Source organism: Apium graveolens, chromosome 2 (assembly GCF_009905375.1).
Source record: "Apium graveolens cultivar Ventura chromosome 2, ASM990537v1, whole genome shotgun sequence".
Taxonomy (NCBI): Eukaryota; Viridiplantae; Streptophyta; class Magnoliopsida; order Apiales; family Apiaceae; genus Apium; species Apium graveolens.
Window position 1 is genome coordinate 31,217,671 of NC_133648.1, and position 17,747 is coordinate 31,235,417.

The window sequence follows — 17,747 nt, forward strand, 5'->3', positions numbered from 1 at the left end:
CCGATAAACAAAGGGAACGCTGCCCGATTTCCGGAAAATCGAACTCCATAAATACGGGAACGTATCTGATGAATATCGGGACGTCGAGAAACTATATATATGTGTGTTTTATACGAAACTTGGTTGTACGATGTAATGAAATATTTTGCCAAATCGATAACCCTGATTTCGTAAAATAAAGAGTATATATATTTTCCGAAACCAAACACCGAACCGATCTTCGAGATTGTGAACCCTATTTGTTGCGTGCGTTGTTATAATATTCATAATTACAAGTCGGGTCGATGGACTAGAGATGACCTAGTAGTCAGTCGACGTGCTCAGTAGAGTTTCAACAGAAAAACCTGAGTGTCGAAGTCGAATCTGATATAGACTAGTGATGGGACGATAAAGCCTGAGCGGCAGAGTCGGCTCAGAGTCGGTCAGTAATGGTTGAAAAGCCCTGTAAGGCAAGTACTTCCGGACTTTTCTTCAAGATATATCGTAATTATTTTCGAACTGTTTCATAACATGCCGCTCTTATTCAAAATAACTCTTGTTTATATTGCAAGTGCTTTAAACTATTTACCCTTGAACCCTGAATTTTTTTAATCTTGAGCCGTAAGCCCTGTTCTTTGTAAACCATCCTTGGTTGATCCTCATATACCAAATCACACAAATATAATACCACTCCCCAAATGTATAACTACCAAACACCAAACACCGGAACAAAATTGTTTAAAAACACAGAAACTTTTATACTCCAACCATTCTTTATAACATCAAAGAACTATACCTTGAAAAAAATCAGTATTCGTCTAATACCTGATCCTTTACAAACTGGAAACCGTTTCTTATACATACCCTGATATACCCTTGTGATACTCAAGAATTGCATTACGCTTTTATACCAATGCTTTATCGCTGTTGATTATGATCTTGCTTATTGAATTACATTGTTTATTACACTAAATTGTTTTAGAATTGGATAGTTTTCTTTATGTGGACCAGATTCGTAGTCGAATTAGGCCAATGTGTGCCTTGGATCCAGTTCGTAGAGCAGAGCTGTGTGCTTCGCTCGGGGTTAGTGCGTGACTGATCAGCAGCCTAACCTTGGTTTTTAAAACTTAAAATGAATATCCAATTCTAATGATTAGTTGGAAAGAAACTTGATTCCTCTGAATTATCTCATTTGATCATTGTCTAACCCAGTTATCGTAATTATGACTTGCTGAGCTAGTTAGCTCACTCTTGCGAATCTTTTTAAATATTTTATAGTTGAAAAAGATATGGATGATAGTGAAGTTCCTCAGTCCAGAATGCGGGCTAAGGTTCCAGTTGAGTTGGATCGAGCTAGCAGGAGTTTCATTCGGTAGAGAGATAGTAAGATTGTAAGAATAATTGTATTATCAGTTGTAAGTTAAATTAGTTGGGATTTGGTACGTTGTAATAAAAGTTAAGGTTGTGGTTTGTTTTCATATTTTAACCTGTTGCGATCCGTAGTTGTGTAAAGCAGGGTCATTGCAAATTGTATCTTATATACAGGTTCATATATTGGGTATATGTTGTAGACCCCAAACTTCTGACCCGGGTTTGGAGGACGCCACATGTTGGTATCAGAGCTACAGGTTATAAGTCACTGAAACAAGCCTAGATTGTCGGGATTGGGTAGAGGGTTAGGATTAGGAATAGGAAATAGAAAGATAAGACGTTGTGAGGTGGAGTGCTATTGTATAGTAGGTCTCCGATGCGGTGCGTGTTGCGATTCAGGATTCTTAACTTGCGACGTGATCTTCAGACAACGGCAATGGCAGATCCTGATTTTCTTGTATCATCGGATCGTTTGGAGTTTTCCGTTCGAGGATCGTCATCTTCTATCAGATTTTATTTACACCTTGTTCTTCCATCAGTATTAATGGTAGTACCTTCCGTTATGACAGTTGCACCTCTTCAAGCTATTTTACGCTATTCTACTACCTTTTGATACGAGACTACCTATTCAAGAACCTCCATCTGTGTATTCTTGTTTTACTAGACATTCGGCTGTGAGTGTATCTCTTTAGTTTACCCTACACCCTGTTCTATACCCTCAGTTTAAAACTTGTCCTATGAAGCAATTGTACCTATGATGATGGATGCGGGAGTCGTAGTAAATGGTGAGTATTGAGATACAAATAAAGGTGAGAAGAAGTTTAGAAAGAAGATTCAAATGTTTCGGAGGATAGCTGTTACCTGGTTACAAGAAGCTATTAGTAATTAGGCCACCCATGACTAGCTTGTGGAATAGAGTAGATAAGTGTTGAAAATAGAGAGTTAGAGAAGATTATGGATCTGGAGATTTCTTGGAGTTAGATAATGGTGTTATGATGATGTGATATATATTTTAATAAGATGATATGACATTAGCCAACTTGTTGACTATTGGATAGTATGTTCTACTTAACGATTGCAAAGTTATTAATGGGAGTATTACTAGTATGGGAGCCTTGATGTGAAGCTACGAATACGATAACGTGCAACGACAATTGAAGTTTCGTCGATTAAGGAAGATAAATGGACACGATGAAGGAGAAAAGGTCGATTGAAGTAAACGGATCTTATGTGATCGTTTCTTTAATTCGGTACCTTGTTATAAGAAGGAAGGACGACAACTAACTCATATAGTAAGGACAACCAGGTTTGTGATTTTCAAAATTTATAAACCAGTTTTCAAAAAAGATTTTTCCTTATAAAATTTTTAAAAAAGCCTTTTTGAATAAAATAAGTTTTAAACACTGGTTGTTAGGTTACTACTTGAGTTTCTTGTTTGTTAGAAGACCCGGATTACCTGGAAGGATATTTGTTTCAGACTTAGTATTGTTAACTTAGAGGATAAAGTAACCCACGATTATGAAGGAGTTGATTATTTCTAACAATAAGATGCACATATTGCTTGATAAAATTTACAACAGAATCAGCGTACGGAGTAACTATACATTCAATTACTAGGACTATCAGAGTTTGAAGTATGTACTCACGAGGAAAAGCAAATATAGAGGCAGACGATAAGCAAAAAGGAGAGAACGAACGTAGAAATGGTATCAGAAGAATTATCTATGGAATTTTGTAGTTGGAGTTGGAAGTTAAAGTTCGTAATCTAAAAGGAGCAAGGATGGATAGTATGACCTTTCGGTCAAAGTTGTGAAGGGAAAGATAAGATGTCAATAGAAGATAATAGATCACGATGTTAGTAGTTAGTAAAAGGAAATTTATGTGCTCAAGAGAACGATCACGATACCCCCAGGTTTTCTTTCAGCACTTGGAAGCTACAAGTAGAAGAATTAAGAAATGAGATCCCACGGAGAATTCACAGTATAAAGTGTTTAATCTATTGAAGAGATGCCAAAACATCTGGAAATTTAAAGAAAAATAGTGATAACTAGGTATAAGAAGGGAATTTTAAAATGTACTGGGAAGTGTTGGACATGTCAGAGAATTAAGGCAAAGTATCGGAGGCCTAGTGAATAAGGCAGACCAAGGAATGGTTTTACAAGAAGCGAATCGTAAAATGTATCGGTGATGTTGCTGGAGAAAAGAAATGAAATTATGAGATTATGTACTGATTAGCGGGAGTTTAATAAAACAACGAATAAGAATAAGTGACCTCTATAAGGATTGATTACCTATGAGACCTAATCTAAGAAGTGTGTTATGTCTCGAGGATTAACTTAAGATCCGACCTGAGAACATATCAGAGATTACGATTAAAGTGAGTTAGGAGCATTGCAAGCTCTGGTGATATTATGTGAAATAACAAGTGTATCAGATGGCTATAAGGAATTAAGGAATGTGGTGTATAAGGAGTACTTGGATAAGCAAATTGTATTTATTGATAACATCCTTAGCTACTCAAAGAAATAAGAAAGCCTGCATGGAATGCCCAAAGATTTTTTCTCCAAAGATCAGAAGGAAAGCAAATATACGTTGAGTCTTCAGGAATGAAATTTTGACCAAGGTTAAGAAAAGATTCTGAATTAATCCATTTACAACTACCTAAGCAAAGCCGTATGGTAACAGATGTCTTATGCCGACAGAAAAGATTAGATGTAATTAAGACCACCGAGGAGTTAATAAACGAATTGGAAAGAGTGAAATCTGAAGTTCAAATGCTTAAAGGTGATAATACGTGAATATATAAGATTACTTTTCAGCCTTAACTGATGAAAAGAGTAAGAGATGTATAAATGTTTGGAAACCAAGTTAAAAACGAGCACCGCCTATCATCCTTAAACGGAGAGTCAAAGTACGGAAGTGATTCAGGAAATGTAAGATATGTTGAGAGGTTGAGTTTTAAAGAAAACACTAGAATGATCATTTATCAGCAACGTCAGCTTTGGAATGCCACTTTACTGAGCTTCATGTGAACGCAAGTGTAGGTTCCCATTTTTATTGAGATAAATTGGGAAAAAGAAAATTGTCAAATTCTAAGTTAATTCAGCGCACCAAGAGCGTAGTAATATTGATTGAAGCAACTCGGAGTAGACAAAGAAAGAAGGCGAGATTGTATCGAGAGAGAATATGAGTATATAAATAGGACCAGTAGTGTTAGTAAAAGTGTCGTCTTGAAAGAGATTGGATAAGTTTGAGTATAAGGGACAAGTTAAGTCCTAAATTTAGTAAACCATTCGAGGTATTGATAAAAATAGATAAAGTTGTTCATGAGTTGATGTTACCGTCACAACAGTATGTACATACAATGTGTTTTGCCTGACAAGGTTAAGACGATAAGTATCTGATTCGAATCAAGTGATTGATCTAAATTCTTGATCGTTAAAGGCAAGTCGTTGAAAATGAGTGTATATCTATAGTAAGTACGTTTGAAATCCTCGAGTAGAAGAATCTACTTGGAAACTAGAGTCAGATATGCTTGGTAAATATCCTCACTTATTTAGTTAAACCAGATTCTGATGACAGAATCTTTTTAGGGGGGAGGATACTCGTGTATTTTTATTTGAATTATTTAAATATATAATTGTGGAATATTAATTAAACAAAATACGTGTCTTGGTTTTGGCAGCAGTGTGTTGATATATACTATTTGTCTGTGATTTATTGGTGTAAAAGATTGGAATGTGTAGTTAAAGATTGAGTTATATTGTTCTGTTTTACTTTTGAAGGTGATTTTATTACAGTTTTAAATCCGTAAATATTTGGATTGTCTCTAAAATTAGTTTTATGATTTTATAATTTCAATAATTATTTTTGGGATTTTACAAAATTTAGAAATCAATATTTTATCAATTATTTAACCCTGTATGATTTTCTGATTACATTTAATTATAAAATCTGTATTTAATTTTAGAATTCTTCAAAAATTATGAAACTCATATTTATTTAAGTTTGGAATATTCCGAGAATTTTAAAATTATTTTGGAAATTTTCGGGATTAATTTCACCCGCGCGTGGTTTTGTTAATTGTTGAAAAGCGGGTATATATGTGTTTCAAAAATTGTTTTAAAATTTTAAAATTTATATTTTTATTTACTTCGGGATATTTCTAACATTTTAAGACTATTTTCGTGGATTTTTGAATTTGTTTTAAGTGCAGCTTGGTTCGTTAATTGTTAAATACGGGTAAAAGATGCATTTCAGAAATGCTTTAAAAATTATGAAAATTTTATACAAAACTTGGTTGTACGATGTAATGAAATATTTTTCCAAATAGATAACCCTGATTTCGTAAAATAAAGAGTATATATATATTCCGAAAACAAACACCGAACCGATCTTCGAGATTGTGAACCCTATTTGTTGCGTGTGTTGTTATAATATTCATAATTACAAGTCGGGTTTGAATATCGTTGGGTAAGAATTAGTATCGAGGATATGTCAGGCATACCTAGACATCTAACGTAGGGTATTTCGACCCTATAGGTTATAATCGGGAACCTGAAAGTGGACGATGGACTAGAGATGACCTAGTAGTCAGTCGACGAGCTCAGTAGAGTTTCAACAGAAAAACCTGAGTGTCGAAGTCGAATCTAATATGGACTAGTGATGGGACGATAAAGCCTGAGCGGCAGAGTCGGCTCAGAGTCGGTCAGTAATGGTTGTAAAGCCCTGTAAGGCAAGTACTTCCAGACTTTTCTTCAAGATATATCGCAATTATGTTTGAACTGTTTCATAACATGTCGCTCTTATTCAAAATAACTCTTGTTTATATTGCAAGTGCTTTAAACTATTTACCCTTGAACCCTGATTTTTTTTTAATCTTGAGCCGTAAGCCTTGTTCTTTGTAAACCATCCTTGGTTGATCCTCATATACCAAATCACACAAATATAATACCACTCCCCAAATGTATAACTACCAAACACCAAACACCGGAACAAAATTGTTTGAAAACACATAAACTTTTATACTACAATCATTCTTTATAACATTAAAGAACTATACCTTGAAAAAAATCAGTATTCGTCTAATACCTGATCCTTTACAAACTGGAAACTGTTTCTTATACATACCCTGATATACCCTTGTGATACTCAAGAATTGCATTACGCTTTTATACCAATACTTTATCGTTGTTGATTATGATCTTGCTTATTGAATTACATTGTTTATTACACTAAATTGTTTTAGAATTGGATAGTTTCCTTTATGTGGACCAGATTCGTGGTCGAATTAGGCCAATGTGTGCCTTGGATCCAGTTCGTAGAGCAGAGCTGTGTGCTTCGCTCAGGGTTAGTGCGTGACTGATCAGCAGCCTAACCTTGGTTTTTAAAACTTAAAATGAATATCCAATTCTAATGATTAGTTGGAAAGAAACTTGATTCCTCTGAATTATCTCATTTGATCATTGTCTAACCCAGTTATCGTAATTATGACTTGCTGAGCTAGTTAGCTCACTCTTGCGAATCTTTTTATATATTTTACAGTTGAAAAAGATATGGATGATAGTGAAGTTCTTCAGTCCAGAGTGCGGGCTAAGGTTCCAATTGAGTTGGATCGAGTTAGCAGGAGTTTCATTCGGTATAAAGATAGTAAGATTGTAAGAATAATTTTATTATCAGTTGTAAGTTAAATTAGTTGGGATTTGGTACGTTGTAATAAAAGTTAAGGTTGTGGTTTGTTTTCATACTTTAACCTGTTGCGATCCGTGGTTGTGTAAAGCAGGGTCATTACAAATAGTATCTTATATACAGGTTCATATACTGGGTATGTGTTGTGGACCCCAAACTTCTGACCCAGGTTTGGAGGACGCCACAATAATTGATGAGACTTTTAAATTGACTACAAGAACTTCTCATTTGGATAACACCAACACCTTCAGAATAACTTTAATTCGTAAGAGTAACTCAAGAATTGAGTAAGTCTCTTGTTAATAATTCAATTTATTCTTTTTTTTATATTATCGTAAATAAACCGCAGCCGCTACATTTCGGATGCGCACTGGGTAATCAATCTAGTCTTTCATTAAGAACTCAAAATGTTAAAAAATGTAAATAGTAAAATGTCATTAGAAAACTTAATGGGGCTGGTCCTTTTTTAAGGAAGTATCCACATCGTAACAAAAATTTAAGTATACGTAGACAAAGTTATCGTTTTTAAAATTAATTATTCAAGTGATCTGACACACATAATATATATACATCAAGTGCACTTTACTCTTTCTAAAATATTTATATTTTAAACTTAATTTTAAGCGTAAAAATTTGCATATAAGATTGCAAAGGAAGTTATACGAAACGTAAAAGGTTGAAAATGTTGCTTGCATACAAGATTTTACCATGTTTTGTAAAAAAATTGTAAGTTAAGTATATTTGATAAACTCCTAAAATAAAGGGGTGTATATAAATATATAAATAGAAACATATATAAAGGAGAAACGTATTTTCAGAGGAATTTTATTTTTAAAGAAAAAAAATGTGAAAATACAAATTTGTCAATGCATTCATAATAAGCTATTAAACTGTCCTCGAAAAGGTTAAGTTAGTGATAATTTGGTAATTTCACATTTTTTGACTATGAAAATTAAAAATTTGCTCTATAAATAATATGAATAAAAAAAGAAAAGCAATCGATGAATACTTCCCCGCCTCATTTGTTTCCTTACATTTTTGTTGTATGGATCTTCAACTTAATTTTTTTACATTTCAAAAGTAACAAAATTTTATAATATAAAAGGAGAATAATGTTCCTAATATTATCTCAGAAAATTTACATTAAATACACAATAAAATTATATTATTTATGGAAATTATATATGGAGATATAATCAAATATAAAATCTCTAATTATTTTATTTTCATAAAACATATATATTTGACCCACACAAACACATGTCATATTTTTATTGAATATTTTTATATTAACTCCAGAACTTTACTCTCATATAAAAGTTACCTGCATTCACGAATTTATTTCATTACATTTATTTTATATATTACTCCTTATTTCTCATTAAATTTTATACATTATTTTTTGACACGCTTTTCAATATTCGTTTAAAGTATGGTTTTATAATATATTTTTCAATTTTTTTTCCTGAATAAAAATTTTATGTTTAAAATTTTATTCAAAAAAAAATTAAAAAAAATTATGAAACTGTAATTTATATAAGTCTCGAAATACGTGCAAATAGTAAATGTATAGAACCGAATGAGACGGAGGTAGTAAATATTAATTGATCCTATTATTTTACTTAATTTTTTTTATTTTTTTCCGCTACTTTATACAAATTAAATATTTATAATTGGTGGTGGCATAAGGGAAATATAAATGAGATACAATTATTACAAGAGGTGAAGATTGAAGAGCAAGAAACGACAACAATAGTGAAACTGAAATCTCATCTCTTCAAGTGTTGAGACCCAACCAAACTAAATGCATCCCCCACTAGCTTACAAATTTAATGGGCCCCATTCATTGCACGCGCTCCCAACACACAAAATTTAATTTTTATTTCCTCAAAATTAGTAACCTCCCCCTCCTCTTTCCCGCAATTTCTTGGTACATTGGATTAACCTCACTATTCATCCTTCTAATATAAGATCGGACGCTTTTATATTTTTAACTTAATTTAATTGGATCATAATTATTTTATTAATAAATTTTTGTCTTCATCAATTAAAATAAATTAATTTTATAATTTTTAGTGTGTGCTCATGAAAACATGCTAAGAGTAGTTTGATGAGATGTCAGATAACATTGATAGAGAGTTTGTTACTAATGATAAATCCCCAAACATATATAAAAATCTTCCCCAATAAATTTTTTATAACTAATCAATTACAATTTTTTAACATCTGACAACCCGAAAAAACTAATAGGCTTACAATTTTTATCTCTATATTTGTGTAGGCACCAAAATAAATGCATTCCATTTGCCGACAGTTTTCATTTCCCTATATTGGTATCACCCAATAAAATTCCTCCACTTTTTATATCCCCGCTTTTAGCTCTATCTTCTTTCTTATTATTATTTGTTGTTATTGTTACTAGTTCTACTTCTTTCTATTCAAGAGTCAAAGTTGTACAGAGAGCTGGAAAATTATTGATACGCACATCATGTGTTGAGGTAATTAAATTCAAAGTTGGGTTCTTAAGTTTTCTTGATTTTCTTGGTGTTGGGTAAAGATTGAATTTTTGAAACTTTATATGAAGTTTTTGTTATCTGGGTGTTTTTTGTTTGGGGTTTGGAGAAATGGGTACAAGTTAGTTTATGATATATGTTTGTGTATGTGTGTCTTTAGGCTTGGTTATCTTGCTTTTTTGTATTCTTGGTTTTGTGTAAAGATTGGATTTTTGAAGCTTGATGTGAAGTTTTTGTTGTCTGGGTGTTTTTTGTTTGAGGTTTGGAGAAATGGGTATAAGTTAGTTTATGATATTCGTGTGTGTGTGTGTGTGTTGGATCTGATTACTGTGTTTGTATATTAAGGCTTGTTTTCTTGTAAGGATAGAATCTTTTTTTGGAAATTTAATTGAGTTTTTATTAGGAATTTGATTCTGTTTTCCTTTTCTATGTGCAGATCTTGTTTCATGTGAATGATTTTGTTTGGTTATCTTTGGTTCTTGCTTTGAAGTTGATAGCTTTTCTTAGTAGATGATCTATAATGTGATTTAGCTAGAGTTTTTGATTCTTACTGAATTAGAAGATATAGGAAAATTGTTAATTTAGGGAAATTTATGCTTCTTGATCTAGTGAAACACATGAAAGACTGTTCATTGATCCATGATTTATGGAGATAAAGTAGCCTTTTTTATTTATCATGTTTCTCTAGTCACCTTCAAATTTGAATAAGAATTTTGCTGCAAGTAGATCAGACAGGAAAGTAATTAATTTTTTCAATCAGGCAACTAAGAGGTATTCAAGTGTCTGATCCATGAATTAAGACAGTAATTCTTTAATTTTTTCTTTTCTTGTATATATTTGTTTGGATGGGTTGTACTGTTGATACTGGTTTAACTTCTTTTTATGTTTTGAAATTTGGATAGAGAGAAAGATTTTATCAATATTCATGGTACTTATTTTTATATTTATTGAAGTACATGTGCAGGTTACTCCAGAAATTAGTGATTCTACAGCTTGACGTTAGTTTCTGGTTAAGTTTGCATCAAGGTTGAGTTATTAGTTTGAGGTTGACCTGAAGAGATGATAATGTTTGATGAAATTGGGTTTTGCGGAGATCTTGATTTTTTTTCGGCTCCTCCTGCGGTTGAAGGAGAGGTGACGGCTCCACAGACCGATTTTGAGGCTGCAGTTGAGGATGATTATACTGACGAGGAGATGGATGTTGATGAGCTTGAGAGGAGAATGTGGAGGGACAAAATGCGATTGAAAAGGTTAAAAGAATTGAATAAGGGCAAAGAATATGTTGATGTTGCCAAGCAAAGACAGTCTCAGGAGCAAGCAAGGAGGAAAAAGATGTCGAGGGCACAAGATGGAATTCTGAAATACATGTTGAAGATGATGGAAGTTTGTAAAGCACAAGGTTTTGTGTATGGAATCATTCCAGAGAAAGGAAAACCAGTTAGCGGGGCATCAGATAATCTTCGCGAGTGGTGGAAGGACAAGGTCAGGTTTGATCGTAATGGACCGGCAGCTATAGCGAAATTTCTAGTGGATAATTCAATCCCAGGAAAGAATGATGGCTGTAATACAATTGGCCCAACGCCGCATACTTTGCAAGAGCTTCAGGACACCACCCTTGGTTCACTATTATCAGCTCTCATGCAGCATTGTGATCCTCCCCAGAGACGGTTTCCACTGGAGAAAGGTGTCTCACCACCATGGTGGCCCTCAGGGAATGAGGAATGGTGGCCTCAATTGGGTTTGCAAAAGGATCAAGGGCCTCCACCTTACAAGAAGCCACATGATCTGAAGAAGGCGTGGAAAGTGGGTGTTCTGACAGCAGTTATTAAACACATGTCTCCTGACATTGCCAAGATTCGCAAGCTTGTCAGACAGTCTAAATGCTTGCAGGACAAGATGACTGCAAAGGAGAGTGCTACTTGGATTGCCATCATTAACCAAGAGGAAAGCATAGCTCGTGAACTTTACCCTGATTGTTGCCCTCCTTTGGCCTCATCCGGCATGAGTGGATCGTTCATGATCAATGACAGTAGTGAGTACGATGTTGAAGGGGTTCAAGAAGAGCCCGACTTTGAAGTACAAGAGTGTAAGCCCAGCAATCTGAATCTGTTGAATATAGATAGAACGAAAGAGAGGCTCCCAGTTCAGCAATTAAGCCATCCCATCAAGGATGAAGCCTTTAGCGGATTTGATTTCACCAGGAAAAGGAAGCCTACCAATGAAATAAACAATGTAATCGATCACAAGATATACACTTGTGAGTTCCTTAGGTGCCCTCACCATGAATTATGTCATGGCTTTTCTGACAGGTTGTCCAGAGACAATCATCAGTTGAATTGTCCATACAGAAGTGGTTCCTTGGATTTCGGAGTTTCCAACTTCCACAGGAATGGAGTGAAACCAGTGTTCAGTCACTCATTTGTCAAGACACATCCAGATTCTACAGTTGCCAATTCAGTCCCCCCTACCTTTGACTTAACCGGACTAGGAGTTCCAGAGGACGGGCAAAAGATGATCAGCGATCTTATGTCTTTTTATGACAACAATATTCAAGGAAATAGAAATACCAATGTTGTTAATATCCCTATTACTAAAGAGCAGTTTCTTCATCAACCAAACATTCACTGTCAAAATGACAACTTCCTCCATGGTCAAAGGATTGTGATGGAAGATAATTTGTTTGAAGAGACCAATATTCCCATCAACCATTCAACATTTATCCAAGATCATCAGTTCGACCAAAGCAAGGTTTTGACCGGTCCCTCAAATGTTCAATCTTCAGATAGTTTCCAGCTAATGTATGGATCATCGTTTAACGGACCATCAAATGGTTACTTGGGGAATCCAGCTGGAGTTTCAAGAGACACATTGTCGAAACAAGACGTCTCAATTTGGTACTAGTAAACCATAAAATGTCAGTCGTTCTTGGTTTTTAAAAGCTTGCTCTAACGAGTCGAAAATGTCAGCAGTATGGTTGTTTGTTGCCCTTCTAATTATTGGTTGTTTTTAATACCATATAGTTGTAGAAGTAACCTTAAACTTGGTGGTGTAATAATACAATGTGTAGTATATTAATCAATGTTGAATAAATAATATAGTTGCATCTTGTTTGCTTATCCATCAGCCTTGAATTGTTTTCAAGAATCTGATAATGCTGCTATCAAGTTGGTGGTGATGAAAAAAAATCTTGAAACCTTTGTATTTATCTATTTGGTCATTAGTGTAATAGTGAAAGTAGGGTTCAAATAGTACAAGTTGGGCAAATGTTTTGTCATGACACATTCGATGACTGTGAAGATGCCAGAAGCAACTCAACATCTAACTTTAAGATTTTTGTTTGAAGCTTTGAAACTTCAACCACAGACAAGTATGGTCATTGGAGTTTTGTCCATCACTAAAGCTTTAGCTAATCTGTACAATTTTATTGAATTATTGTTGCTAGACATGGCAACATAGTATTGTGTCTTTAAAGTATGTACAGGGTGGTGCACATTAGTATAAAAGAATGTACAGAAGTGCTACATAGATTCATTGTTCATAGACCATATTTAGATGGTTGGGTTAAATAACTTAATTATGGTTCTCCCCATTAATGTGTAATTGTGTACCTTGAGTAGTATGAAACTCAGATTACTTTTGCAAGTTTCCCCCTCAATAATATTTATATAACACTCAACTGGGAAAATGTCAACAATTTGATAAATATAATTACAGTTCATATTAGTAAGTTAGGTGATAAAATTTGATTGTTTCCTTCTTATTAGTAATAATGATAATTTCATGAACAAAAATTCTCAACAATTATGTCATTCATAAAAAATATATTTAGTGATTAGAGTTTATTTATGGGCACACATTAACCAATTTTTTCACGGAGACTCTGCTCTACTTTTGTTAAGCTGAGAATGTTTCCCTACTAAGAATCTTTTTTATAAATTTTTATATAATTGAAAAAATGTACAAGATTAAAGGAGATTAAATTTATAAAATTTGATTTGAATGTAGAATAATAATTTATTTGTAATAAATAAATAATTGGGTTGCACCTTTGTTATATTATATATATATATATATATATAGTGGGGCATAAAGCATGAGGCCCTGGTTGGGGGCAGCAACAACCTAAGAGCACATGGGAATAAATTATAAAATATTCAAGTCAAACATGTAGGCTTGAAGTTGAGGGGACATGAACAAATTATTCTAAATGCTTGAGGCCTGAGGGGGGATGTACTTAAAATATGGATTAAATTATTGCATATATTAATTTGTCATGTTATTTTGATCGGGATGCTCCCCATTTGTGGTTTAAACTATAGGTTTCATCCACAAAAGAAAAAAAATACTTTGATTATATTAACATTTCATTACTTCACTTTACATTCACATCAAGCAGTCTATTGCAAGTACTAACTTTGTTTATTTTTACACTATTTATGTTAGTAGCTGTCCCAATTTTTCCTATTAGTTTTTTGGACTTTTCAAAGTAATGCAAAAATGGAAAGGGCCTCTGGTTGCCATCAGTGTTTTATAGACGAAAATTATAATTAGTAGGTTCAGATATTTTATAATGATTAATTAGATAATTGATGATTAATTGGAGTGATTAATTGAAATACTAATCTGATATATTTAAAATAATTTAATTTAATTAATTATGTATAAAATAATAGTTTAAAAAAATGCAGTAATTATACATATTCGAAAATTAAATTGATAAAATATTTTATAAAAATTAATCGAATAATTAATCAATAAAATCAGAAATTTTTAGAAAAGAGATCGCAACAAAAAAAGGTTCAAAGACCCTGCAAATTAAAAAAAGGTTCGAATAATTATACTTTATTTTTTTTATAAAATCGGGCATATATAGATTACATAGTGAGGTGAATGAGTAAATTTTGTAATATTCTTGAATAATTAATAATTGTATTGGTTCAATATTTTATTTATTATTTATTTTTAGACTTTTTAATTTTTAATCCGAATAGGACCGAGTTTGATCCGAACTAGACTCAAAATAGGATTTTATTTGACTAATGAAAAATCAGCTCGTGAATATGTTCGAGTATGTGTACTCGGTCGATATATTGGTTAATACGGTCGAGATTTTAACAATGATTTGGATTAGTTGGACAGTGCCTCAACCAAACAAATAGCGATGTGCATTAATCTCGCTTCGCCTGACCCCGATACGATTCCCGCCCTGTTCAGATCGAGGATTCAGGGAATTCTAGGGGGCGGGAAACGAGAAAAGTTTTATAAATATTTCAGGGATCGAGGCGGAGTCTAAGATTAGTGTCTCCCCAACCCTGATATGTGTGTGTATATGTGTTTATATATATAATAGGATTTATACTATTGGTATATTTTTAAAATAATCCATACTTTTCTTGACCAATTCTTTTACAATGCAGTATAATATATGTTTTAATTTTTAATGTGACATTTCTTTATATTAGAAATCAATTTTTTAACATGATTTGATGTTAAAAAATTGAGATTTTATTAGTGTTTTCTATATAATAAGAACTAGTAGATTGTTTTTAATCATAAAAACTTATTAAAACTACAAGATTATTATTATTAATTATTTCCCGAATCCCGTGAGAATTCCTGTTCGGGCGGGGATCAGAGAGCAAAAGTATCCCCGTTCAGGATTAGGGGCAGTAATAACATTTTTGGATCCCGAAGTGACCTGATGCATATTCCTACAAACTTCAATTTTTTTTTATAATAACATAATTTTGGTTTGTTTAGTAATTAATCTTATATACTTTATAATAACTATATAATCTCAAAATTCACGTGATGAGCGATAATTGAACCCCACTACAAAAAGTAAACTTTCACCACTTAAATTATATAATCAAACTTTAACGATATGTAGGAAAAGAATAAGAAGTAAGATAATTCAGTGATGAACTTTATGTCATCACATTTTCATATATTTAAATTTACGAGATGTAATCAAATTTATAAAAAAATATATTATTCTTTATTACGTAATTGATATCCGAATATAAAATTAAGTTAAAATAATCATTTTACGTATTAAAAATTATTTCTTTATAGGTACAAGTTCGTTCGAGATAATATTTTAATATATATATATCCACACACACATATATATACAGGCCCGTGCGATTACACTAGTTTACAAATTATGATTCAACTCTATTCCTATTTATTGATACCGGTCAATTTGATGAAAATGTTTTATTAGAAAACATTATTGGCTAAAAAAAAGAGCATCAGGGTGTGGTGCTCGTTTGCATCATGAACTCAACAAATCTCATTATTTTTTCAATACTATAATCGCCATTGTGGTTTGTTTTACTGCATATATTATAAGTTATATATTTATACTATTATTTAATATATAACATCTTTTGTTGTTAATCACATATATTATTGATTATATTCTAATTTTAAAATCATATTTAACATAAAAAAACTCTCATTAATATATTTATATTCACAATATAATTATGTATACGAATAAAATTACAATATATACACACTATTCATTCGGACTTGAACAAATTATCCTAATTATTTGGACTAAAATAAAAAATATTTACAATTCATCAAAGCTGAAAAAATATATTTACAATTAATTCAAGATGAAAATATTTAGATCAACTAAAATAAAATAATATATAATTTTATATATGCTAAAACAAAAGTATATCATAAGTTACAGGTTAAACAAATTATATTAAAACTGAATATAATTAGTTGAATTTTGTTGGTATAATGGGTCTTCGACTAAAATATAATAATGTGTACAACTATTTTGTGCTAGAAAAAGACTAAAATCAAACTAAGGATAATTCATATTATTTATCTAGGCTAAAATTCATATTTTAATTAGAATATAATTATTATGTGTATAAACATATGTAAATATAGATAAAACTATATATCTCAATCAATAATATACTTTTTCATAATAAAATCTTATTTCAAAGAAACGGTATATAGATTGTATATATGTCCCAACTCGCAATATCCGTTTTAAAACTAACACTAAACCGGCAGTTTTCAAGAAAATATATCATATCAACATTAGCACTAACACGCTAATATCTCTCAAAATAAACCATTAAATATAAACCACTTCTTTAAACCCATTTGTAGTTCCTTGGTTTAAATTCTAATCGTCGAGTTTTTTAATTAAATTTATGATTAGTTATACATTTTTATAATTAATTAAAGATAAAAATTATTTAGATCAACTAAAATAAAATAATGTATACTTTTTATCTGGACCAAAACAAAATAATATTATATATGAGGGGTTAAATAAATTATATTAATACTGAAAATAATTAGTTGGATTTAGTATGTATAATAGGTCTTCAGCTAAAATAAAATAACGTGTACAGTTGTTTCTGGCTAAAAAGAGACTAAAATCAAACTAAAGTTAATTCACACTATTTATCTAGGCTAAAATTATATTTAAATTAAAACATAATTATTATTATGTTTATATTTGTATAAACATCTGTAAATATCGATAAAATTATATATTTCATTCAATAATACATTTTTTTGAAAAAAATCTTATTTCAAAAAAAATATATATATATGTAGATTGTATATTTCTAATTTAAACACACGATCTATTTAATCGGTCCTGATATATATTTTTCAAAACCTTTTTAATTGGTTAGTTTATGTAATTATTTATTTTAAACTTAATTAATATGAAAATCTCTTATAATATAACGAAAGATATATTCAGATATATTAATTCAAACATATTTACTCTTTTAAAAGAGATATAAGGTTTAAATCGTGCCAATAATATATTAAAATTATAAAAAAATAATATTATTTAAGAGGTATATGGTTCAAATCATGTCAGTAACATATTAAAATTAGAATTTACAACATATAATAAAAACAATAATATATCACGGATTATATACTAGTATTATATAATATCCTACTCCAGAAAAATGCATGATTGTTTTGGAGCATAAACAAGTTTTAGATGAGGACCTCTACAACCATATAAGATCATGCCAAATTAGCATAGAAAGGTTTTTTCCTTACTACAGACGAACAAATTTTGTAGAGTGATCAACGCTTAAATTTTTTCAAAATTATGCGGCTTATGTGATCTCGCAAATTTAGAAATATTAGGCTCTCTTGAATCATGACTCCATTTTAAAACTATCATATTTT

At 31.6% G+C, this 17,747-nt stretch overlaps 1 protein-coding gene across 2 annotated transcripts; it reads left to right on the forward strand.

Annotated features, from left to right (window-relative positions):
- The first annotated feature begins 9,359 nt into the window (after window positions 1-9,359).
- Window positions 9,360-12,667, forward strand: LOC141707235 (protein ETHYLENE INSENSITIVE 3-like). 2 transcript variants are annotated; one of them, XM_074510280.1, is made up of 2 exons: window positions 9,360-9,536; window positions 10,505-12,667. In XM_074510280.1, the coding sequence occupies exon 2, from the start codon at window positions 10,611-10,613 to the stop codon at window positions 12,450-12,452; it is 1,842 nt and encodes a 613-aa protein (XP_074366381.1). In that variant the 5' UTR covers window positions 9,360-9,536; window positions 10,505-10,610; the 3' UTR covers window positions 12,453-12,667. The 2 variants fall into 2 exon arrangements, with proteins under 2 accessions (XP_074366381.1, XP_074366382.1); XM_074510281.1 differs by having other exon boundaries at window positions 10,516-12,667.
- Window positions 12,668-17,747: the final 5,080 nt, after the last annotated feature.

Excerpts from the sequence above, each read along its gene's own strand:
- LOC141707235 (XM_074510280.1), top strand. The coding sequence starts at position 10,611 with ATGATAATGTTTGATGAAATTGGGTTTTGCGGAGATCTTGATTTTTTT.